Raw genomic sequence first — 25,219 nt, 5'->3', positions numbered from 1 at the left:
CTCTCCCTTTTGCCACCCAGACCTGGCCTGGTAGTCCACGGACTGCAACCGGTAGACTGGCAAGCCCTTCCGGCAGGCAGCACCACAAGTCACCATCACCACAGAATCCTCCCTGGAAGGCTGGGGCGTTACCCTGGACAACATTAGCGTCGATGGAGTCTGGTCCATTCAGGAGCAGGAAGCCCATATCAACTGGCTGGAGCTGAAAGCTATCTGGCTTGTTCTCAAGGCTTTCCTGCGCTGATCGGCGGCAAGGTGGTCCTCATTCAGACAGACACCTCCACCAGCATGTTTTGCATCAACAAGCAGGGTGGCAACAGGTCCCCTCCGCTTTGCAGGCTAGCGGTCAGCATGTGGGAATGGGCCCTCAAGACCATCTAGTTCATGCAATCCAACTCCTGGGGAGTCCAACCTGGAGGCGGACAGGCTCGGCAGAATGGGAGCGGACAATTACGAATGGAAATTCAACCATCTGGTCGTGCTGGGAATCTTCAGCAGATGGGGGGCATCCTCAAGTGGACCTCTTTGCCCCCTGGTCCAACAGGAAGTGCCCTCAGTGCACGTCCTGGCAGGGACAGGGTTCTGGGTCGCTGGGCGACGCGTTCCAGATACAGTGGAACAGCATGTGCATTTCCTCCCATTCCCCTAGTCCACAGGGTGATCTGCAAGATAAGAAAATCATGTCTCCTCTGCATCATCCTGATGGCTCTGTGGTGGCCGGCGAGACCATGGTTCTCGGAGCTGCTCAGCCTCTCGGACAGGCCGCGCAATCACCTGCCAGTGGGCCCGGCTCACCTTCTCTTGCAGCAGGGGTGCAGGGTCATCCACCCCGCTCTGCAGAAGTTAGCCCGAACAGCGTGGTTCCTGAGCAGGTCACACTAGAACATCTGAGCCTGTCGCAGGCTAACCTAGACATCATTCAGGGCGCTAGGAGCCAGGTTACTAGGAGCCAGAACAAAAGTAAATGGACTAGGTTCTGCCACTGGCAGTCTCTAAGGAGGTCGACCCCCTTATTACACATGCCGCAACTACATGGCAGCCATAGGAGCCTACAAGAACTCGGAGGAGGTCTTCTCTTCCTCCAACGCAGTCCTTAAGGGACATCTGACGGGCCTCACCAGGCTCTACCTGCCCATCAATAATTCGAGCCAATGGTATCCGCAGACATCACGCTGTCGCAGTTAAAACAGTGATTTTGATGGGCCTTATGTATGCTCGTAGGGTTAGCGAGATCCAGGCACTGGTGGCCTCAGAACCATACACCACTTTTCAGTCCTAAGAACGCACTCCGCGTTTCTACCTAAAGTAGTCTCTTCTTCCATCTGAATTAGGAGATAGTGTTACCTACTTTCTTCCTGGATCCTAAGAATGATGCTCAAAGGGTCTTGCACTGTCTGGATGTTAGATGCACTTTTAAATTCTTATCTGGACAGGACCAAAAGCTTCCGCAAGTCGGACGCTCTTTGTCACCTTTGGGGGGGGGGTGTGTTAAGGCCGGGTTATCAGGCGTCCAAGGCCTCTATAGCAAGGTGGATGGTCTCGGCCATCAAGGAGGCTTATGAGGGGCAGCACAAACCACTTCCAGCGAACATGCATGCCCATGTGGTCAGAGCCAAGGCCACGGCGGTTGCCTTCCAGAGGCAGGTCCTGTGGCAGATCATCAGCAGGGCGACCAGCTGGGCCACCCCTTCGGTCTCTGCGAGCGCTACTGTTTGGATACCTGCTCTAGGTCAGATGCGGCTTTCGGACAGGTGGTTCTGCAGAACTTGTTTTCTTAAGGAGGGTCACCTCTCCATCCTGGGGCTACACTTAGTTGTAATCGCCCATGCAGTATCGAGGGGATGGGACATAGGAGTAATTATAAATTACTCATCGTAGTGACTAACGTACTCCTAGTCCATAGTCCCTTTCCTCCATACGTCCCATTATCCTCCCTCCTAATAAAACTGGTGTCATTAGGCAATATTAAAATTGTCGATGCGTCAATGGGGACTGAAGAGTGGTGCTGGTGGGCGGAGTCAGGGGAGCGCATGCTCCCAGGGCTGAGTGCCTCTAAATTTAAAGGGAAAGGTGTTTTTTTTTTCTGGTGAAAACGGTTATGTCTCGCGTCCCTAGCAAGGGACGCCCATGCAGTATGGAGGAAAGGGGACTATGGACTTAGAAGTACCTTAGTCACTACAGTGAGTAACTTATTTCTCTTTTGACTGGACGTTCCTCCAACGTATTCCTCATCGCCCTCCCATCCTTCCCCTCTTAGTTGCCAAGAATTTCTGTGTTGCACCTTATTCAAACGCTGGATACGTTGGTAACCTCAGCAAAGCATGCAAAGGATAAACTAGAACTGAGGCAACTGTTGCCGCGCATGCTACTTAATACAAGCGTTGACTTAACAGCTGAGGACAGGACGGTGGCAGTGTAGGGCCACGACTCAATGCCGCATGGCGCCCGAAACTATGAAAAGAAAATGATTCTGAAGCAGACTTTAGTATCAAAGATGAGGAATGCGTTGGAGGAGCATCCAGTCGAAAGAACATCACCCGGTTTAAGTAATTTGTTCAGCAGGCAAAGTGCCCCAGGCAATAAATTCCACAACTTCGGGCCTGCCACAGAAAAGGCCAGCCCTCCACAGCGTTTCAGACGATAACGTACAACTGTCAGTGGGGTCAAAGAAGCCTATCGCAAGGACCTGGAAGGATAATAGGATTTTATCTTCTCCTGGATAGCATTGCAACCTTTACCCTGCTTGGCCCAGTTGATGAGGCACAGGGATTTGAAGTTAACCAGTGCCTCAGCTGCAAGCCAGTGCAATTTTCACAGAGCCTGCAACACAGGCTGTCCATAGGAGATTCCAGTAACCCATCTAACCGCTGCAATCTGTAAAACCTGTGGGCATGTCAGCAAATAGCCCAGTTGAGAGAGCAACAAGACTGCCATTCAGCACTGCTGCAACAATTTGAGCATGAAATTCGACGGGGCCGAACTTTCTTCAATCTCTAAGTTCAGAAACTACTACTGATGGCTCCAACTTGAGCCTCCATAATAAGAGGAAGATAATTTTACCCCCAGATTTGATAACACCTTAACAGGTGTAGGAACGGGGTTGAGATCAGATAGCCAGTGGTGTGAAGTCCAGGCAGAAGATAAAGAAGCAGGGCCCACTATTAATGGCGATTTCCTCCCCTCCCACCCATCCCCCATTTAGCTTAAGCCAGTTTTGGTTCATCCAACCTCTGACTGCTTCAAAACAGGCTTTCAAGCGAACGGCCGTGGCAGCATGTTCCAAATCCAACCTAAAAATAATTTTGGGCGTCATCCGCATAACAAAAGAATCGAAAATCAGAAGAGAGAATACGACCGGCAGATACTGGGAATATACATTGAAGAGAAGTAGAGACCATGTCTACCCTTGGCACACTCCACATGTCGCAGCCACAAGTGATTTTAAAGGTGACAAGGTAAATGGTTTGTTTCCAACAATCAAAGGAAGATACAAACCAGTTATACACCTTGCCACAGACACCTATGCTTTGCAATCTAGATAACTGGAGTGCTTGGTCAATAGTATTGAAGGCGCCGACAGGTCCAGTAAAATTAGACCAGCCACGCCACCCTCATACCGGATCTTGTTACATCATGCAGCACCAAAACTTAACACTGATTTGGTGCCCATAAATGCATTAAAAACAAGCTGTGCTTAAACTGAGGAGTTACCTAGGCCTCCAGCAGTTTCATAAGGAAAGGCAACAATAATATTGGGCCACAGTTGGAAAAGGTTGTCGCATCAAGGTTGGGTTTTTCCAAGAACGTCACCACCAAAGCGTGCTTTAAGCTTGCCGCATTGACCCAATGAATGAGGGACAAATTCAGGGCTTCAGGAAACATTTTGCCAGGATCTTTCACTATTGCTTTAAATTGAATAGGAAAATCATCTAAAGGAGATGCTGACTACAATTGTTCAACTAATCTAATAACTTCAAGGGAATCTAAGAGTTGAAAAGAATCAAAAACTGGTGATCCGAAATCCAGCTCCAAGGGTCTTCCACCAGCTGGCAGCATAGGTGGCACAGCAGCGATAGATACATATCGGCCGGCTCACCTTTTAGCTAGATCATTGCACAGACTCTGCAAACCTGAGGCAGCCGTGCAAGTTCTGGGAGTAACAGATCCTTGACTGTTTGAAACAGTATTCTCAAACTATTTGCCGTCTATTATCGCTTCCTTAAACAACCATTTGGCAGACTTGATTGCTGCATGAAAAGAAGCCAGCGTTTCTCTGTAGCAGGATTTAGACAGGATCCGGTCTAGACCGCCACTGACGCTCGACGGACATTCACTCCAACTTCCCGCAGCTCAGGGGAGAACCACAATGCAGAGGGGTGAGCACTCTTCCTAACCAATTTTAGCGGTGCAAGTTGATCTGCAGCAGTTTGGCAAGCATTGGCTAGTTGCATCAATAGTAATGGCTTTGGTAGGGGGCCACTCTTTTGCAACTGATAGCTGGATATAACCTGTTGCTTAAGCATCAGAGAGCTAACCTGGTGCCAGCTTCTTTGCCCTGTTTTAGAGGATACTCTACTCACCAAGGCAGCTGACAGAAACAAGCAAAAAGGAGCCAGATGGTGATTGGTCCAGGGCAAAGTTTGACTTGGGCGAGCCAGCTCACAAGGTGCAAAATAAGGTCAAGGATATGTCCTTTAGCATGTGTCAGTTTGAGAACCTGCTGAGTTAGTGATAATCTGTCCATACAGGTCAGTTTCGAAGCTACCAGTTTACACTTTGTAGAATCCGCCCAGAGATTGTAATCACCCAGTACACAAATTATTATACATCATGGAAATTGCTGATAAAGATGGGTAAATAACATGCTCAAACTGGGACAGGCAAGATGAAGGTGGCAGATGGCTATAAGCAAATGAAACATACAAGACGCTGAAACTGCAACTCTCACCAACATAGCTTTCCACTCAAAAGTAAGAGTCCATAGTAGCAGAGAACATGAAAGACTATTTTTGAAAATGATTGCCCAGGATAAGGCGCTTTCCGGTCTCCATGCAAAATAGAATAGCCATCTGGAAGCAATTGCAGTATGCCCGGGCCAGAGACCTCAGTAAACCAGGTTTGTTTTACAAAGTCTTGCATAAACTCTTGAAGTAAAGATATCTCAAGCTTATGCCCCACTTGAGTGTGGGCATTCACGCATTCATCAAGAATGCATACAGGGCTGCCTCCGCAATGGAAACAGTGTCAATAACCCAAACCTGGGAAATTTAGTGTCGAGAAGAGTGAATTTCAGCAGTCCAGAGCAGGACAAATTCCCATAGCTTACCGTCTCGTTCCATAATTCCATCCAGGCACAGACGGGCTTGCCTTAGCACACCTTTGGCATGCATTAGGTGCTCCAGTGACTCACTGCTGCACGCACGCGTCTCCTGGCACATAAATGCCATGGGAGTGAGTCGGGTGACTTTAAAAGTGTATCCGGAATAGAAATGGAAAAAATACTTAAGTCAGCAGCCGGCGAACAGTTAAGCCAAACCGCAGTACTACATTCAATAAAACTCACAAAATAAATCACACAGTAACTTGGGGAAGGGTAGACAGTCACAAGTTAAAAATTCAAAGTAAAATCAGTGTCTAAAAGCAGTGCGGTATACAGAAATCGCAAAAGTGACCCCCTTCTTACTTTCTCTTCAGGAGACAGAGTTTTCAAACGTATACCGTGACTTCTATCAAGTCCCTGACCCACATACTCTAGGACCGGCAGTCTGCAAACGTTTGTTATCCAGATGTTTTGGACAACAACCATGATACTGTACCATTGAAAATAGTGTCTAGGTCTCATGGGAGTTGTAGTACCAAGCCTCTGCAGAGCCAAAGGTTGCAGACCCCTGCTCTAGGACTTGAGTGTAGAATAGTAAATAACACCAGTCCTAGAAAGCAGTTGTAAAAAAAGTTACTTAATGGCTCTTACATTCACATTTTCTTCTTGCAGAGTGTTGATAACCTGACGGGGGCTGCTTTAGATGATTCATTTAGCTTGGAAGTAACAAATACTGAACAGGTGAAGTTGGAACTTTGCAACACACAGCCTCAAACAGCAAAGCGGAAAACAGTGGTAAAAAAAAGAGTAAGTATTGAAATGCTTATCATTCTGGTCAATGTAGCGATTTTGCAGTTCTTTCTATTCCTTTGGATGTCTTCAGTTGCTTTAACATTGTCTGTTTTTTTAAGTAAAGATGTATCCTTTTATAAAAGTATATTTTAAAGATGTTTGCCTGATCTGAATTGCACTGTCCAGTTTTTCTTTTTTAAAGCAAGCTCTGTTTGAAGCCTGAGATACCATGGTTATTTGGAAGTTTATTCCAAGGTTAAAGTATGACACCTTGTAACATTGACTTCTAGCATAGAGATCTCATGCTGTTCGAGTATTCCCTGTCTGGGAATCCTCAGTAACATTATAGCCGCTTAATATGAAATGAAGAAGTGCAGTCACCTCAGTGTTCTTCATGTATTGTCTCATTTATCCCTCAACCAATGGGCAGTACCTCCCATAGCTTCTCTCCGGGAGGCGATCTTCATATCCTTATAGTATGTTCAAGTGTGGGGATTTCTCTTCAAGTAATCTACTTTCATTCAACGATTGTTTGCAAATTATACAACTTTCAAGACTACTTTTCATTTTGTTAGCTAACTCGGATAAGAGACTTTTATTTTCTGAGATGACGAAGTCCTACACTCATTGTGTGCTTTTACTTGCCACAGAGCTGTCCTGATACCCCAAACTCCCCCTCCCAAGGGTGAGTCCTGCAGAGTGTTTTCTTCTGACCCCAACATGGCTTACTCGAAGACCAAAGGCTTAAAAAAATGTGTTATGGCATGCTGCACCTGCCACCTTAAAAAGATCTACTTTGAGTATTAGCATCAGAAATGCCTGTACTGTATATGCACCAGACCAGGATGCCAACCCCTGCTCCATCTGTCACTCTTTTGCAAATAAAACTTTGAAAAGACAGTCCTAGGAGGCTAGTGACCTGGCTGTAATGAGGTGATTGTGGCCTTTTAATCTGCATTAGTGAGGAGCCATGCTTCACTTTGTCATAGCAGACTTCAAGAGCGTTGCCCCTTTTCAAAGAGGTTGAGATCCCAGGAGGAGGCCTTTTTGTTGGTGAAAAGGTGAGGAAAGAAGATGCCACCCAGGCTCTTTCCACCCTGGATAAGACAGCCCAGCCACACCTAGTCACACAAGCAGCCAGCTTTGTCGGCACAATCCACAATAATTACATTGTTGACAATTCGATCGACAGCTCTATCAACATCTGCAGTCTCATCCACGGGAAGTCATTTGTCCACAAAACGTAAGCCGTGGACTACCCTTTAGCTGTTTTCCTGGTTGACAATGGGAAAACCTGCCAGAATCGCACTATCTATGACTCCGACAACTACTTCGACAAAAACATTCTCTCACCAACCACTTGATTGACGACCACCTCGACGATGATATAACCTCAGGCAAAGACCAATCTGTCCACGGTGTCTGCACAAACCTTGCCTACTACAATAGTTTTCTAAGAGACACAAAGAACTGCTCTTCACTCTGTAGCCCTATGTTCCTTCATTGTTTCCGGGTTCATTTCCAGAAGACACTGATTTTGAAGGCCTGGAAGAGGATGACCATTCTATTTTGCCTTCGGGGCTATCACCTCATGCCACTGGCATTACCTCTGCCTAAACCCACTCTTCCAGAAGCTCCCTACCTTTCCATGGACATTTTGTCAACCTTGCAAATGTGGTTGTTGGATCTGCAGGCGCAGGTTCCTTCCATCACTACCCCCTCCTTCAGAGTATCTGTTAGACTGACTCACAAGAGGTCCCTCCCCAGGATGCTGTGTCCTCCCTCTTCATCCTCAGAGTTTGATTTAATACCTGTAAATGTGCGAACCCGAGGAGCTTGAGATCAGGGATTCTTCTGATGAGATTAAGACTTTTCACTCCATGTTTAAGGCTGTGACGATGTTGGACCTCCTACCCACTAAGCAGAGTAAAGGGAGGGTTTCTCCTTTGAACACAGGGAACAGGCTCGGAAGACTATCTGTTCCGATTCTGGATGCCAACTGGGTGGACGGTCTGCAGGCAATGAAAAACATGCTTACTGCACTTTATTTATTTTATTTTTTAAAGATACAGGTTTGATAAAAACATATTGGCCATTTCACACAGCCACAAGCGTCTTTGTACCCAACCAAGTCCTGATTACATGGTGCCCACTCCTGGCCACAAGAGATCGGCTAACCTCTCTTAACCATGTGCTGTGCCTTCATACAAAGAGAGGAGACAATTAGATGCCTTAAGCAAATGAGTCCTATGTACTGCGTCCACTTGCATCAAGGCTGTAAATTCATCCCCATCCTGTTCCTGCCACGAGTGGAACTCTGCTAATCTTCCAGACATTGGGGTTGCTGGAATGACCAATGTGCCACCAAATAAAACTGTTTGCAAGCAGGTTTGTGCAACCCAGATGCCTGGGAGACACCTTGCACTCCCATGGATATGTTTCTGTGCACCTTTCTCCCCATTTCCTCTCATTCCATGAGTCCTGTATATTTTCAAGCAACAATGGTGCGGACTGATCCTGGTGATCCCTGCGGCAGTTTTGATTTTCGGAACTCCTTGCTATTTCATTATTTACACCCATCATGGTTTACCCATGTACAACCTCCTGTCCAGGAACAAGGTACTTCATCACGACCCTGCCTCTCTCAACCTGATGTCCATGTGGATATTCGGCAGGACTACAGCGACATCTTGGCTCAGGCACCTGTGAACATCTCCTGCTACAACATTAAGTGGAAATGTTTTTCGATCTACTGCCCTCTTCTGCATATTCTGCCATTTCTGCTCTCCTTTGCATAAACTGGCCTGGCTCACGCCCCATCAAAGTTCACTTACAATATCCTGCTTTACTGGTAGCCCTGCTGCACCCTTGTTGTGGTCCAATCGATTTGTTAAAGAATTTGGTAGAAAAGGCTTGGTAGCTCAACGTTATGCTCTCCAAATTGTTGAGACATCCCTTTCAAACTCTACATAAGGCTGACATCAAATGGCTTTTGTGGAAAATAGATTTCTGGGTTGCTCTCAAAAGGCATAAATTCGTTTTCCAAAATTGATTAGCAGAGTTTGCTAATTAAAAAAAATTTGTTTAGCAATCAGACCCATTTGATTAGCTATTTTGTACTAATATTGTTAATGTCATCGGAAGTTATTAGTACCGAAGACATGAATTGAGCAACAATGCAGCAGTTTTGCATACCGCTGAAATAAGACATTAGCTAGAGGAGTCAGGCCTTGCAGATTCTTTCAAATTCAGCTAGACCTGCACGTTGACTAACTTAGTTTCCCCATTTAACCTAATAGAAATGCACTCAACCCATAGCAATGGAGGGCAACACATTTAAATGTAATTAGTGTACAATGGTGCATGTCACTACAAACCCGCTTTGTTTGGCACACCAATGCAACCCAGAGGCCAGCCATGCACAGTGAAACTTTTGTTTGACATTTACTGCAAACAAAGTAAATGTTACATAAAAGTTTCAAACATCTCTTGCAAATGCTACTGGCCCGTCATAAAATGTGCTAGATAATACAAGTGGGGGCGAAAACACTGTGGCCCACAGCTGAGTGTCTATAAAATGTTAAAGGTTAGCTGCATGAATGGACACACATACATAGATATGATAAAAAAGCTCTGAAAACAGTTGGATAGCTGTCTCCTGCAAGTGATAATATATAATAGTCATAATCATAAAGCAAAGCAAGCTCTGGAGGCCAACTACAGTGTTTGGTATTGCAATAGATCTGTAGATGTACAGATTGGATGGAATCTTAAGCGTAAGCGTTTAGTTCGCTTTGTTTATTCATTATGTACAAGGAAAGAAAGACTTGGAGTGGATTGCGTAGCAGGCCGACAACTGGGCAAACTAGATGGAATATTGTAGTTTGTGGTCCTCTCATTTTCTGGGTACCTGGTATAAAGGGGTGATAATACAGAATGTCAAGGAGTGCGTAAAGGAGAATGAGTTCACGCATGGGTTGAACACCAGTTGCAAGATGTATGCAACCTGCAGGTTACAGAACTAGGTTTGCCCTCAAAAGCATTTGATCATGTACATTTTCAAAAGTGTTCACTCGTCAACATGTTGCTCCTTCAGCAACAAAATAAAATGTAGTTGACAATTACATTTAGATACACTAACCTAAACTTTATTGTAAAGCATGGAGATGATCAGTGTTTTACAGTATCCATACTCTAATCAGACATTATGTAACAATCTACATTTTAGGAATGGAATTGCAGGACTATCCTTTAAAAAAAATATATAAAGTTGACACATACTGGTGCCAGACAGCATATAGAAAGCTTAATAAAAGTAGCATCCCGAATATTTCTAGTTTGCAATTATTTGATAAATAAATTCTTGCCTAGCACTCCCACACATGCCTTTGCCACTTAAGACTGGAGGAGATTATCACTGCTGCACTTACTCTCCATAAGAGGGAGGAGCGAGCACAGAGGGCAAGAGAGTAATGCGGGGCATGCTGTGCTTTCATTGAAGAAGGAAACTTAAATTGCTATCTTTGCTACACAAGTGCCCATTTGATTAGCAAACTGACAGAATTGCATAGTAAATCGCTATGCGACACTGCTTATTTTAAGCCTTGTCTCACCTTAGCTAGATGCATTGGTGTAATCCAGGTGCTTTATCAAGTCACCATATCTTGGCTTCTACAAATCCAAGGTCCTGTTATGGACGAATCCTCCCTTCATGCACACAGGTTCACCTCGGAGCCTTTAATACAGCCAGTGTTGTTTGGCTCTAATTCCCCGCCAGCCGAACTCTCCCTGTCCATGTTGGATGTCACATGAGCGCTGAAGTGTTATGTTGCCCATACTAAGCCATTTCATAAATCCTCAACTGTTTGTGGCGTTTGGGCCAATGGCTGTCTGCAAAGGGCTACCCAAGTCCTCCACCTTTTGGATTTTGACTTTAATCTTTTGGTCATCAATTTGCCAACACGGCGCTTTCTGCTTAGCCTAAAGCACATTCAATGAGAGCCGTCTTGTCTACCCTCTGCGTTTTATCGCCAGTGTTCACCTTGTGGACCTCTGCATGGCAGTGATGTGGTCTGTTCATACCATCAGGTCATACTGTGTTGACATGGACTCATTGGAATTATCTGAATTTTGGCAAGCTGTCCTTCGGCATCTGTTCACCTCAAATGAGATGTATTCTGACAGTGAGATTTTTATTTCCTTTTTAGCATGGTTTGCTGTGTATGCATATACTACTGTGTACTCTATTCAAACATCATGTGAATCCATTAAATATCCAATGCTAGAGAAAGGAACAAGTTACATACCTGCAACTCCTTTTCTCCAGCATTGGGATCTTTCATCGATTCACATGCAACCTGTCTCCTACCCGGTGCCCATCTTGACTCGTTTTGGCATATTAATGTGCTTTTATGCAAATCTGAAGATGGCCTCCACGGGAGGAGCTATGGGAGGTATTGCCTATTGGCTGAGAGGTAAACTACCCAAAACATGTAAAACACTGAAGTGATTAAAACCTCTTCATTTAAAATTAACTGCAATGTTGTAGGATTCCCAGCCTGATGGGGAAGATTTAAAAAGCATGTGAATCTTTGAGAAAGATACCAATGCTAGAAAACAGGAGTTCTCCAGCATTGGATCTTTCATAGATTCACATGCTTGAATATTCCCCGTCGTCAGACTGGGAATCCTCGGTGATAAATTTAATAATACATTTTTTTTTTTTAAAAAAATATACACACCTTGCTACCTAGCAGTGCATGTACATAGCCCATTATGGCCTATGAGCCATTTCATTGTGTAGTCCCTCCACCTCACTTTGGTCCTTTTATGGCCCCAGCCAATGAGGTGGCAGGGCTTAAGCTCCGCCCCCGGCAGCCATCTTTAGATTTTTCACCGCAGTCTAACAGACACAGGGAATCCTCAAGCTCTCTGAGCTTTTTCAAATTCTTTTTACTTTTGTGTGGAATATATTTGGTAATTATATTCCATTTTGTTCCCCTTCTCAGGGGCTTTGTTTCCAATTAACCTGGGAGACAAAACTTGTTGTTTTCCTCTCAAAATCGTCGACTGAACTTCTCTTCAGAAATGGAGGCACCTCAGGCTGTCAGGAAGCCTTCCCTGTTTAGGGACTGCACGAGGTGCAAAAAGAAATTGGTTTACAACAAAGACCCTCACGAGCATTGCATTTATTGTCTGTACCCACATGACATTAAAAAATGCGAGATTTGTAGAACCTTTTCCACCAAGACCCTTCATGACAGGCATAGAAGACTCCTTTCTTACCTGGAATCCAGGGATCAATCTTCGGAAGAGTCTGTCAGAACAGCTCCTGTCCAATCCAGCACTCCATCTGAGAGACAAACTTCAAAGAGAAGGGCCTCTTCAGTGGAAAGGAGTTCCTCTCCCAAGTCAAAAAATAGGAAGCTGGAATTGATACCCTTTCTGCCTCCAGTTGACTTACCAAGCCAGAAAAAGTCAGCAAAATCTGCCTCCAGAGGTTAGGAGGAGTTTGCAAAAAACGGGGGGAGGGGGGCAGTCGTCGGCGGGGAAACTGCCCACGAATGAAGGGAAAGGTAAAGGCCCGTCATCGGCCATACCGTCGACTAAAACAGCGACGACGACGACCACGCTTAAGACATCGTCGACAATAAGATCGTCATCGCACACGTCGACCGCGAAGCAATCGTCGACGAGCAAGAAACACCACTCGTCCACGAAGCATTCATCCATGACGCAGTCGTCCACGGAACGCATTCCGCATTCGTCAGCGAAGCTCTCGTCGACGGCGAAGCCCTCGTCGACGGGAAAACCTCACTCGTCGACGGGAAAACCTCAGTCGTCGACGGCAAAACCTCACTCGTCGACGGGAAACCCTCAGTCGTCGACGAAATCTCATACGGGATGCTTGTCGACGAAGATAGCATCGTCCATAACACCTTCAGCGGCACCACAAATTTCGGCAGTTACGGAGGAATTGCTGCCTTCCACATTTGAAACTCCTGTCATTGAAAGCAATGTCATTGAGAAGAATACTGAGACTGAACCACTGGTGCAGCAATTTTCACCTTTAGGTCACATGCCAGAACTTCCGGATGTAATTCTTCAGGAAGAATTCTCTGATGCGGAAGTGATGGAAGAGTCCACCGGTCCCTTACCGAAACAATACAGCCCTCCTTGGCAACCGTCCACGGGAGAATCCGAATACCCTCATGACCCGATACTCATGTTATCCGTGCAGAGGATTGTAGAAGAATTTTACAGGCGGCAAAAGGAGAAGCAGATCCCGATTGATCCCATAGAATCAGGAATTATTCCTAGAGTCATCTCCGATTCCAGGCACATCTGGTTGTTCTCCTCATAGGAGTAGACCGCAAAAACGGATGAGATCTCCGGAACCTGCTCGAAGACCATGGAGCAGCACCCACAGTGCTTCACCTACAAGAGTCCCGTCGCCACAGTCATCGCACAGACCGCGATCTCCGGATGTGGACCCTACTTTGGTACCGTCCACCATCTCGGTATCAGACTGGCAGGAGGATCCTTTTAGAGAATTCTCGGAACCAGAAGAAGGAGAAATAACACAGGAGCCAGACGCATCCAGTGAGTGGGATGACTACGTAGTCGAGAAGCCCAGGAGGAGAGACTCGCCGGGCAAGGCCTCACCGCCGGATGATCTCGTCTCTTTCCATACCATTATAGGTAAAGCCGCAGAATTGTTTAAAATTCAGGTTTCTTCTGAGGAAAGAAAATCAGTGCTCTATGAGCACAGGGACAAACGAAGGAGGACAGTGACCACTATTCCTCTCCTCAATACCATCTGGGATTCCGGATCCAAGATCCTATCCACACCCTTATCGACTCCGGCGCTGGTGTCCATGCCAGAAAAGAAATATAAAGCTCCGGATTCGGCACCTCTTTGTTTGAGAGGTCATACGAAACCGGACTCAGTTATCACAGTGGCGGCCAGAAAGAAACTCGCCAACCCCTCCTCACCGTTGTCGGCACCACCGGATAAGGACAGACGTAAACTGGAAGCCATGGGCAGGAAAGTATCATCTTCTGCATCGCTTACAATCAGAGCGGGCAATGCGCTGGCCATGACCGCAAGGTTCGATCGCGAGCTTTGGCTCTGCATGTTTAAATTGGCGAAACAATTACCACCAGAGCTCCAGGAGGAGGCAAAATCGATAATCGCAGATGGTGAAGCTACATCGGATCACATGATCGACGCAACGGTTGATGTGGCCGAATCAGGCTTCAGGCAGATGGCACACGGCACAGTGCTCAGAAGGCAGGCCTGGATGAAGGCTACGAACTTTAGACCTGAAGTCCAGGCGCAGATATTAGACATGCCGTTCGATGGACAAGATCTCTTTGGAAAGAAGATAGACGATCATTTGAAGGGAATCAAGACAGACACAGACACAGCCAGAGCCATCAGTTCTTTAAAGGACAAAAGTAAGGACCATCGGTCTTTTCGTCCCTTTAGAGGCTCATCTTCCAAGTTCAGAGGATACGGTCGTTCCTCGTATGGTCAAAAAGCACAAGGCGGCACGTACCAAGACAATAAATATCAGTCATCCAACAGATACGCCCATAGAGGCAGACGTGGCTCCGCCCAAGGGAAGTCACAAGGCAAGCAAAACTGATGACCAATTTTTTTCCCCTCTTCACCACACCCCGGTGGGGGGAAGGGTGAGCCAGTTATTCCAGCGCTGGCAATCAATTACATCGGACAAATGGGTGTTACAGGTGATCCGAAAGGGTCACACCTTAGAATTTCTGGACCAACCTCCTTCCCTGCCTCCAACATCTCGCAGAGTGCATATGCTAAGACAGGTCATGTCCGAAGTGCAAAAACTGCTCCAGAAGGCAGCAGTAGAACCAGTTCCTTATTCTCAGAGGGGAAAAGGTTTCTACTCCCGATTCTTCCTCGTCAGAAAGAAAAACGGTCAATGGAGACCCATCTTCGACCTGAGGGCACTCAACAAATTTATCAAGCGCATAACATTCAAGATGGTAGCTTTACAAGGGGTGCTACCTTGGTTAAACAAGCACGACTTCTTAGCCACTTTAGACTTGGAGGACGCATACTTCCATATACCGATCCATCCAGCGCACAGGCAGTTCCTCAGGTTCACAGTGGGAGAGCTTCACTTTCAGTTTCAAGTGCTCCCGTTCGGGCTAAAATCGGCTCCGAGAGTTTTCACAAAATGCTTGGCGCCGGTAGCGGCAAGTCTCAGGAGGGCAGGAACGGACGTTTTTCCATACCTGGACGATTGGCTGATAAAGGCAAGTTCCGCTGCAAAGGCTCGCTCGGCAGTGTCGAGGACTGTCAACCTCCTAAAAGAGTTAGGTTTCTCCATAAACCAGACAAAGTCCTGCCCCGTTCCCAGCAAGGTAGCTCTCTTCCTGGGAGCCGAACTCGATACCAGCATTCCCAGAGTGAGGCCATCCTCAGAAAGAATAGCAGCGATTTTACGCTCAACTTCGAACTTCCTACAGAAAGAGACAACATCCGTACGCTCTTACAAATCCCTATTGGGCATGATGTCATCATGCATATTCCTCATACCGAACTGCAGGCTTCGCATGAGACCTGTGCAGGAAGCTCTGGACCACCAATGGAAACAAGCTTTTGGAGGCTGGGAAGACATTGTCCAGATTCCATCGACGTTGCACAAGGCCCTTCGATGGTGGAATGTTCCGAGGAATCTTCTGCAGGGGATGCCGTTTCAAGCACCGACATCGACCCTTCTGCTGAGGACGGACGCTTCCTTATCAGGTTGGGGCGCTCATCTTGCGGACCTCCAAGCCAAGGGCTCTTGGTCGGCACAAGAGTCCCAGCTCCACATCAACGTGTTAGAGCTCAGGGCCGTAAGGTTGGCACTGAAAGCCTTCCTACCGGTGATAGCTGGTCAAGTTCTTACAGTCCAGACAGACAACACGACCTCCATGCACTATACAAACAAGCAGGGAGGCACGAGGTCACAGATCCTGTCGCAAGAAGCCCAACAGCTTTGGGCATGGGCCTTGCACTACGGGGTGCAGATCAGGGCAGAGCATCTTCCAGGAGTGGACAATGTCCTAGCGGACAGGCTAAGCAGAGAATACACAGCGTCCCACGAGTGGGAGCTGGACGAAAAAGAAACCCAACGGATATTTGCCTTATGGGGCCATCCGCAGATCGACCTTTTTGCCACCAGGAACAACAAAAATGCAAGAGATTTGCTTCAAGATACCCGGAGCACCAATCACTGGGAGACGCGTTCTCAGTGAATTGGTCGGGGAAGTTCCTCTATGCCTTCCCACCCATTCCCCTCATGTCGAGGGTACTTTGCAGGGTAAAAGAACAGGATTGTTCTTTGATTCTAATTGCACCGGATTGGGCACGGCAAGTCTGGTACCCGACGCTGATGCATCTATCCTGTCAACCCCCGATTCGTCTCAAGACACATCAATATCTACTGACACAACAGAACCGCAAGGTCCTCCACCACGACCCGAGGAGCCTGTCTCCCAAAGCAGGGTTCCTGAGCAGCGCAAACTGATGCACCTAAAGTTACCATCAGAATGCTGGGATATCATCAGGGCCGCTAGAGCCCCGTCCACGCAAGTCACCTACACCAGGAAATGGACCAGGTTTTCCAAATGGTGCGAGACCTCTGCAATCGATCCCCTCACGGCCTCGGTTAATCAGATTCTGCCCTACTAGTTGCACCTGGCTAAGTCACGGCTCTCACTGTCCTCTATCAAGGTCCATCTGTCAGCCATAGCGGCTTACACAGTAACCGCGGAGACGCAAGCCTTACTTTCCTTACCAGCGGTTAAAATCTTCCTGAAAGGACTGATGCGTACTTATCCACCTACACCAGTTCCGGACTGGAGCCTCAACACCGTCTTAACAGCCCTCATGCAACCTCCCTTCGAACCCATACACAGATGCGAAATGAAATTCTTGTCCTGGAAGACATCTTTCCTGATAGCCATCACATCAGCCAGAAGGATCAGTGAGTTACAAGCTTTGTCTTCTGAACCCCCGTTTACTTCCAGAAGGACCGCGTCATCTTAAGGCCTCACCCGAAGTTCCTCCCCAAGGTACTTTCGGAGATGTCGTTCACTGAGCGCATTGTTTTACCAACCTTTTTCCAGAATCACGCTTCTGAAGCGGAAAGAACATTACATTCTCTAGACGTTGCTAGAGTGTTGAAGTTTTACTTGCAAAGAACCAAGCAGTTCTGCTCCTCAAACCGGCTATTCATTTCTTTCTCTGGCCGTACCAAGGGTCAGCATATATCTAAACAAAGTCTGGCACGCTGGGTATTGTCCTGCATCACCCACTGCCATCAGTTGAAAGGCGACCCTTTAACTAGACCGCCGTCTGCGCACTCCACCAGAGGAAGGGCGGCGTCAACAGCATTCCACGCAGGGGTGGCATTGAAGGACATATGCAGAGCCGCCACGTGGAGCACTCTGCATACTTTTGCCAAACACTACTGCCTGACCGAAGATACCAACAAAGAAGCTGCAGTTGGACAGGCAGTGCTCCGCCATCTTTGTATAAGGTAGGATCAGCCTCCTTTCCCACCTTTCCCGAAGTATGTAACCGTTGTGTTGCTGCATGGTAAAGGTTTGATCAGAAATGTTTTTTCTGTATTTATGCATATATATATATATATATATAATGGTGGCATGTTTTAACTGCTTGGTATTCTATTCAAGCATCAATCTATGAAAGATCCAATGCTGGAGAAGTCTTAGTTACTTACCTGTAACTGTATTTCTCCAGCATTGGTATCTTTCATAGATTCACATGCGCCCGCCCGCCTCGCCTGAGAGGCTGCTTCTATGCTCGGCATCCATCATACTGTAATCTCTACGGTTCAAAATCTAAAGATGGCTGCCGGGGGCGGAGCTTAAGCCCTGCCACCTCATTGGCTGGGGCCATAAAGGACCAAAGTGAGGTGGAGGGACTACACAATGAAATGGCTCATAGGCCATAATGGGCTATGTACATGCACTGCTAGGTAGCAAGGTGTGTATATTTAAAAAAAAAAAAAAAAAAAAAATGTATTATTAAATTCATCACCGAGGATTCCCAGTCTGACGACGGGGAATATTCAAGCATGTGAATCTATGAAAGATACCAATGCTGGAGAAATACAGTTACAGGTAAGTAACTAAGACTTATAGGTACGTAACAAATTCCTTGTATTGCATGTAAGCACGAAATTCATTTTAGTTTGATGTTCGTATAATATAATGATGCGTTCGCTCAAGTTCAAGGAAGTGGTGTACTTTCGAGATACAATTATCTCCTGCAGTTTAATAATCTGGCAGTGGTTAACACTTAATTGAGAGTGAATTGCTTGGTTTCCCTTTTGGAGTTTGAACCCTCTTGGGTTTGCTTATGTGCTGAGGCAACAGCAAGTTTGTGTTATGCTCACCTGGCTCCCACAGGGGCGTCGGTCGGACCCGGACAGCTGCGGTCTCCACCCACGTGATGCGTAGTGCAGCGATGACTGACTGGATCTGCCCTCCTAATCTTGTCTGCTTAACCCGTAGAAATATTCTCCTGCAAGTGGAGAGCTGGATTTAGCCACTTGTGGATTCAAGTGATGGCACATAGAGTTTATCTTAGACCTACCCTTTGCAAAGACAATAAAGATTTCGTCATCAGATGGGAGCAAATCCTGAACAAATGCTCACTAGACCTAATATTGCTAACTATTGACGAATTGGCAAAATCTGTTTCCAACCTTAAACAAGAGATTGATGACATCACATCCCAACTGGCTAAATTCAAAACTGCAACGGAATTGAAACAAATTTTGGAAGACACTAATACAAAACTTGACAATTATAAAAGAGACATCGAACAACGTAAAATAAGAAAGTTTAGAAGGGATACACTAGACTACGCGAGGGACATTGTCTACTCGTGGCAGGAATTCTACGCGAATAACCGACCACCACAACATAGGCCACAAAGACAACCGCAGCCTACTAACAACACAGAGAGCAGTGAAGTTACCAGCGGAGAGTTGGAAGAGATTCCATCCACTAGCAAAAGCGGGCCTACCGCAGCATCTCAAGTGATACCACCTACGATACCTTCCCAAAACCAACCGGCTACACCTTTTTTAGAGGGAGGAAGACAAGAAGAGGAAAGAAGAAAACCAAGACAGAAGAAGAAATAAAACAGAATCTGGTCATTAATATTTCCTCAAAATCACTGACAACAACACAGATTCAGACATTGAATCTAGGGGTCTCATTTATTCCTACAAACACTTCTTTCTTTGAAGAAGTAGTTAATCTTTTCAAACTCATCCGCAAAATGGAACTGAAAGTCTTTTTCCATAATACTGAAGATACACTGCAACCACAACCAAAATCCAAATTTTTAGAACTCAGAAACAAAAGCAGTTTTCATCCTCAAGTGAACCATCCTTTGATTAACTTGTTTAAACAAAAGACTACAAGAGATCTCAAACGACTAAAATATGGCCAGCCAAACAAAATGAATATTCGTAAACATCAGATGGAAGCCATTAAGCAATTGGCCCAGGACAGTAGTCTTAACATTAAAACAAGCAGACAAAGGAGGAGCTCTAGTCCTAATGGATACTACTATGTATAATATAGGATGTCAAAAACTCTTAGACAATACTAGGACATACATACAACTAGATGGAGATCCGGTAAATGAAATCAAAGAAATTATCAAGAAGGTGGTTGACAAAGCATCAGACATGGATTGGATCACAGACAAGACAGCTGAATTTTTGATACAAACATTTCCAGTGACTCCGGTTTTCTATGGATTACCTAAAATCCATAAAAATGCTACTGACCCACCCTTCAGACCCATAGTCGCGGGGACAGAAAGTATCTTTCAGCCGTTAGCCATATATTTGGACACGGCACTACAACCAGCTGTACAAAGCACTCAAACCTATCTTAAGGACACCACCCACTTCCTGAACATCATCAACTCTGTTAATCTCACAGAGGAGAGCTCAATTCTTTTCACAATGGACGTGAATAGTCTATATACCTCAATACCACACAGAGAAGGGATCGAAGCATTAGAATGGTTTCTACTAGAAAACAAAAACGTCAACATTCATAAAGTACTAGCTATAGAATTAATCAACATCATTCTATATAACAACTACTTTAGATATAATGGAACATTTTATTTACAAATTTCAGGAACCTCAATGGGTTCATCAGTGGCACCTTCATATGCCAACATTTTCATGTACCAATTTGAAACGAAATTTGTACTACAAAACCAACAGTGGAAAGAAAAACTTAAATGCTGGCAACGATACATTGACGACATTTTTGGTATCTGGCTAGGCACAGAAAGTGAACTTCTCCAATTCTGGAAATACTTAAATACCTGCAATCAAAGAATCGGGTTCACAATTGAAATTGGGAAACCTTCAGTTAATTTTCTGGATGTTACAGTGGAAATACATGGACCAGGTCTTAAGACAAAAATATACAGGAAACCAACAGATGTTAACAGCTGCTTACATCATAGCAGTTTTCATCCGAAACATTTAAAGGAGAACCTCCCTTACAGCCAACTTTTAAGGGTGAAACGTATTACATCTGATATTACCACATTACAGATGGAATATGAAACCATGCGGAATCGTTTCATTGAAAGAGGTTACCCAGGAGAAACAATACAGAAAGCCATAACAAGAACCGAATCACAGGAAAGAAAAGAACTCCTAGCAAGCAACAGTAAACCAGTTCCCAAAAACTTGATTCACTCATTGAAATACTCTAGACAAAGTATTCAAGTCAAATGAATAATACACAAAAACTGGGACCTGATTAAGTCAGATAAAACCTTACAAGAATTGTTTCCAGATCCCCCTATGATGGCATAGAAACGAGGTAGAAATCTACGGGACCAACTCATTAAAGCGGAAAGGCCAACAAAAACCACTGCAAACAACATTCTCTAAACAAAAAGCAGGCACATTTCCATGTCTCCACTGCCAACATTGCAACATCATCATTAAAGGAGAATATGTACGACATCCCAATACAGGTAAAAAAATCAGTCTGAGATACTATGCTACATGTGACAGCAAAAACGTCATCTATGCCATCCGTTGCCCCTGCGGAGTCTATTATATAGGAAAAACGAACAGAAAAGCCAAAGAAAGATGGACAGAGCACTAGTCTTCCATAAGAACAAAAAATATCAAATCTCCTGTATTTAGACATTTCCGAGACCATAACCACATCTCACAGATGAAAATGATCATATTGGAAGTAATACACCCACTCCCGCGAGGTGGCGATTTACAAAGACAACTTTTACAAAGAGATCTTTTTTGGATCCAACGGCTTGACGCAATGACACCACTAGGCATGAATGAGGACTATTATCTTGGACCATTCATCTAAAGTTTAAACATCTATGAAAGTAAACCAATTGCTGCTACCTTCTTTGTTTTTAAATGGATTCTCCCACCAAACATACCCTAGCATTACTGGGGTATCGAATATTAGAACAAAAACCTTTATTTTCTCCGCATATGAGTGTTTTAGTTAAATTATCTGCTGTCAATTTACTTGTGATTTTCATCTTCAAGAAACTGCTTTTAGTGATGCTTTTGCTTTAGATTGTACACCCATACAATTGGGGTAGTGTTAACACAATGGCCTATATTTGTCAAAAAAGGTTCACAATATGATTAAAAAGCATTTACACAAGAATGTCCTGTGGACCTTTGAAAAGCAGTAAATAAGACCTCACATTTACATCCGATAAAATTTAATTTGTATTTTTAGTCAAACGTGTAAAACATGACGTTAGTCATAATACAGACAGCCACTTGCTCCAGACCCATCACTGGCTTATCTTCTTCATTCTCCCCTCTAAGTGTTTTAACACACATATAGAGATTTAACTTGGTTGCCGTACAACGCGTATGTGCGATTGACGTCACTAAGTTGGAGTCATTATCTATAATGTGTCATGAACCTTTTCCACCTCCATTGGAATCATTTCCCCACTTATTTTCTAGCTTTAACAAGACGACATGCCCCTTGGAGCACCTAATCGCTAAATATTTCATGTTAACATAGACACCTTTATTTACACGTTGCACGCGCGAACGTCACTCAGTCAATATATAAACAACAGTGACATCACTCGCGCATGCGCGAATGACGTCAACTTGTCCGAAAGGTGCATAAAGACGAGTTCCACCACAAAAAGGCAGACGCCTCCACCGCCTTCGCCGGTCTGGATGTTGCTCCATTTTGGGACCTGTAAAAAAGTAAGAGAAGTAAGTTGACTTGGACTTTACCACTTTTTTGGTATCACTTAGTTATGTAGAATTGAAATAAGATACTTACTATTTTCAATCTGGCCACATAGACTTAACTTGTTCTATGCCAGGTACTTTGGGAATAAAGCCTTGCTTCTTCCAAATACTTTTATGTAGAATCATAATAAGAGACTAACCATTTCCATTCTGGCCACATAGCCTTTACTTAGTCCGTGACAGCTTTTCTAAAAAATACCCCACTTCCCCTATACTTACCTCTACCACCTTGGTTTTTTAGGTTACTCTTCTTGGAAACAGTTGATTTGGATTAGTTTTCATCGATTAACCGTTTACCAGATTAAGATACCCAGTGACCTTTGACTGGTCAGCTCTACCATTAGACCAGTGTTCAACCAAAGACTTGTAAGTGTGTTTTTCACTTATGCATAAACATGACAACCAGATACCTATATTCTTGTCATTAAGACAGCGTCTTTTTCCTTTTCCTTATCTAAATATTGCTTCTTAGACCAGATCTCACAACAGGTCAGGAACAAACTTTGCGAAATCATCTCAGGAACACTTTCATCCACGGCCATACAAGACACTCCATCTTTTTTGGCCTATTTTAAATAGGTAAGAACAACTTATTGTTCCTTTTGTGACAAACTTCAGTTTATCCATTTTTGTTCAAAGACACTTAGAGCATTGAATTATTCTCTCCGTGAATAGCATATACAGGCATTTAGCACCAGCAATAACCTGGTTATACGAAAAATTTATCTGTTTTGATTCAAATTAAGAGTTTTAAGTCTTTGTCAATTTTTGATAACGGTTTCACTCTAAAGGCGGTTAGACACTCTATAACAAGTCCATTTGAACTATGCACTGTACACTTTAAGTCCAGGATCTTAGTGTTGACATGTAACTCAGAGATGTCCTTGAATTGAGGTTGTTTTGAAATTGTTGCTTTCGAAATTGCTTATTGACTAAAAATATTATATTGTTTAAATTTATAATGTTTCTTTTCTTTATAGAAATGTTATTCTTAAAGAAAAAATGCCCCTGATGAAGAGTTGTTTGCTACTCGAAACGCGTTGGGCCTACCATCCTGTATGAATAATAAATCGTATTGCTTATGAATTTGTCTTTCAAGTTGTCAAAATTTAATTATTTAGTAAACTTTTGCATATATATCTAAAATGCCTTTAAAAGACTTAATCTTTAACGATTCTCTAATCACCATTAGGATTTGGCCTTTTAGATAGTGTGCAGGGGACGAAGCTTTCCTAATAGGAAAACACTCTTTCAAGTTATGGCACCCCCACAGTCCTCCCCAATTAATCACCTCCGAAATGCCCTCACAGCAATCTCACCTTATATTCTTGAAAGATGAGCTCTCCATCCTGCGTGGATTTGCAGGGGCGCGTCGATTCCAGTTACTTCACTGGTTTGAAGGCTCGGGAGAGTTCCAGAGAGTATTGACTCTGAGGTTCCTGGTGAGGACGAGTAAGTATTAAGTTCATAGAGTTCCATATCTCCGATGTTCACTCTTGTTCCCCCCTTCCTTTCTTTTCTTGCAGCTGGCTCTTGAAAACATGCTCTTGTGGCAGCTGGTGGCTCTCAGGTAAGAGTCTGTATTACCCGGCGCTGTCCGGTAAATGTTGCACGAGGAAAACGTGTTGTTTTGTCTCTCTTTACAGATGCGGCACGTGAAAATATGGAGAGTCACAAAAGGATGCCTCCGGTGGTAAATCAGGTAAGTCTATGGTGGTAAGAATTATATTTGTTGGTTCCCTCGGCTCACCTTGTGGTTTTCTTTTGTCTCCTAGGTGCCGAAGTTCGGCGAAGAAATGATGGAGGCAGCGCCGACCCGAAGGATGCTGTGAAGACTGGTGAGGATGGCGCGGCGCTGCAGCTGGAGGTCGGCACGTGCAGAAATGATGTTCTTTACAGGTCCGGAGACAAGATGGATCCAGAATCAGGTGTGGAATAGAAATAAGTTCATTTTCTAACCTTGTCCCTTTCTTTCCTCTTTGTTTTAGGAGCTCCGGATTCGAGGCGGGCGTGGCAGAAGACTGGATGCAGGCTGCAGGCACGGTGAGTGTTACGCTGCTGGATGCAGAATAACGCGAAGCGTGTGTTGCTGGTCGGGTGTGGTTTAAATAGCCTCAAAAGTAGTCCCAGGTAAGAAGTCCCTAGAACCACACCCAAGTAAAAAATAGTCCCTGTAGAAAAAGTCCCTTTCAGGCTTCATGTTGGATTGGAGTCATTTGCAGCATGGTCTGCCTGAGGTAAGTAATGACTATGAGCCTGGCGCCTTAGACGCCAGGACTGATTCCTACTATGGGCCTGGCGCCTAAGGCGCCAGGACTGAACCCAGATAGCCCCTAGCCGGGGCTGCTGAGGTTTTATTAAATGTCTAGATGCCTGCTCCCGGGGCTGATGGGCTTGGTCCGGATGCCTGGGGGTAGGCATCATGACAGTTTGATTTATTTTCCTGTAGATCCTCCTCACATTTCTGTTTAAGTAGTGGAGTCTTATGACTTTTTCAGAAATATTTGTTTCACATCTTTGGCAATTGCAGATTACTTTCCAACTTTTTTAGTTGGTCCATTTTCAAGAAGACAACTGCTCCATTTGTATTTTGAAGTTAAGCATTTCATGATAACGGTAAGCATTCTTTCAAGCAGTAGAGTTTGTTGCATGCATTACTAGAGGATGCATTACCTCTCAAGCAGAATAAAACTGTCCTCCTGCCATTCCTGACTAGAAGAGGTACAGTGCAGCCCAATGA

General features: G+C 44.8%; 1 protein-coding gene across 2 annotated transcripts in view; it reads left to right on the top strand.

Moving 5' to 3' along the window:
• Positions 1 to 25,219, top strand: part of CDCA2 (cell division cycle associated 2) — a 1,069,442-nt gene that overhangs the window by 878,750 nt on the left and 165,473 nt on the right. For both annotated transcript variants that reach the window (XM_069617593.1, XM_069617592.1), the window contains exon 14: positions 5,993 to 6,127. In XM_069617593.1, the coding sequence (XP_069473694.1) occupies positions 5,993 to 6,127 (135 nt within the window). The remainder of the gene's footprint in view (positions 1 to 5,992; positions 6,128 to 25,219) is intronic.

Source organism: Ambystoma mexicanum, chromosome 10 (genome assembly GCF_040938575.1).
Source record: "Ambystoma mexicanum isolate Mex_15411 chromosome 10, UKY_AmexF1_1, whole genome shotgun sequence".
Classification (NCBI taxonomy): domain Eukaryota; kingdom Metazoa; phylum Chordata; class Amphibia; order Caudata; family Ambystomatidae; genus Ambystoma; species Ambystoma mexicanum.
Note: the sequence above shows the minus strand (reverse complement) of the source record. Positions and strands in the feature narration are given on the sequence as shown.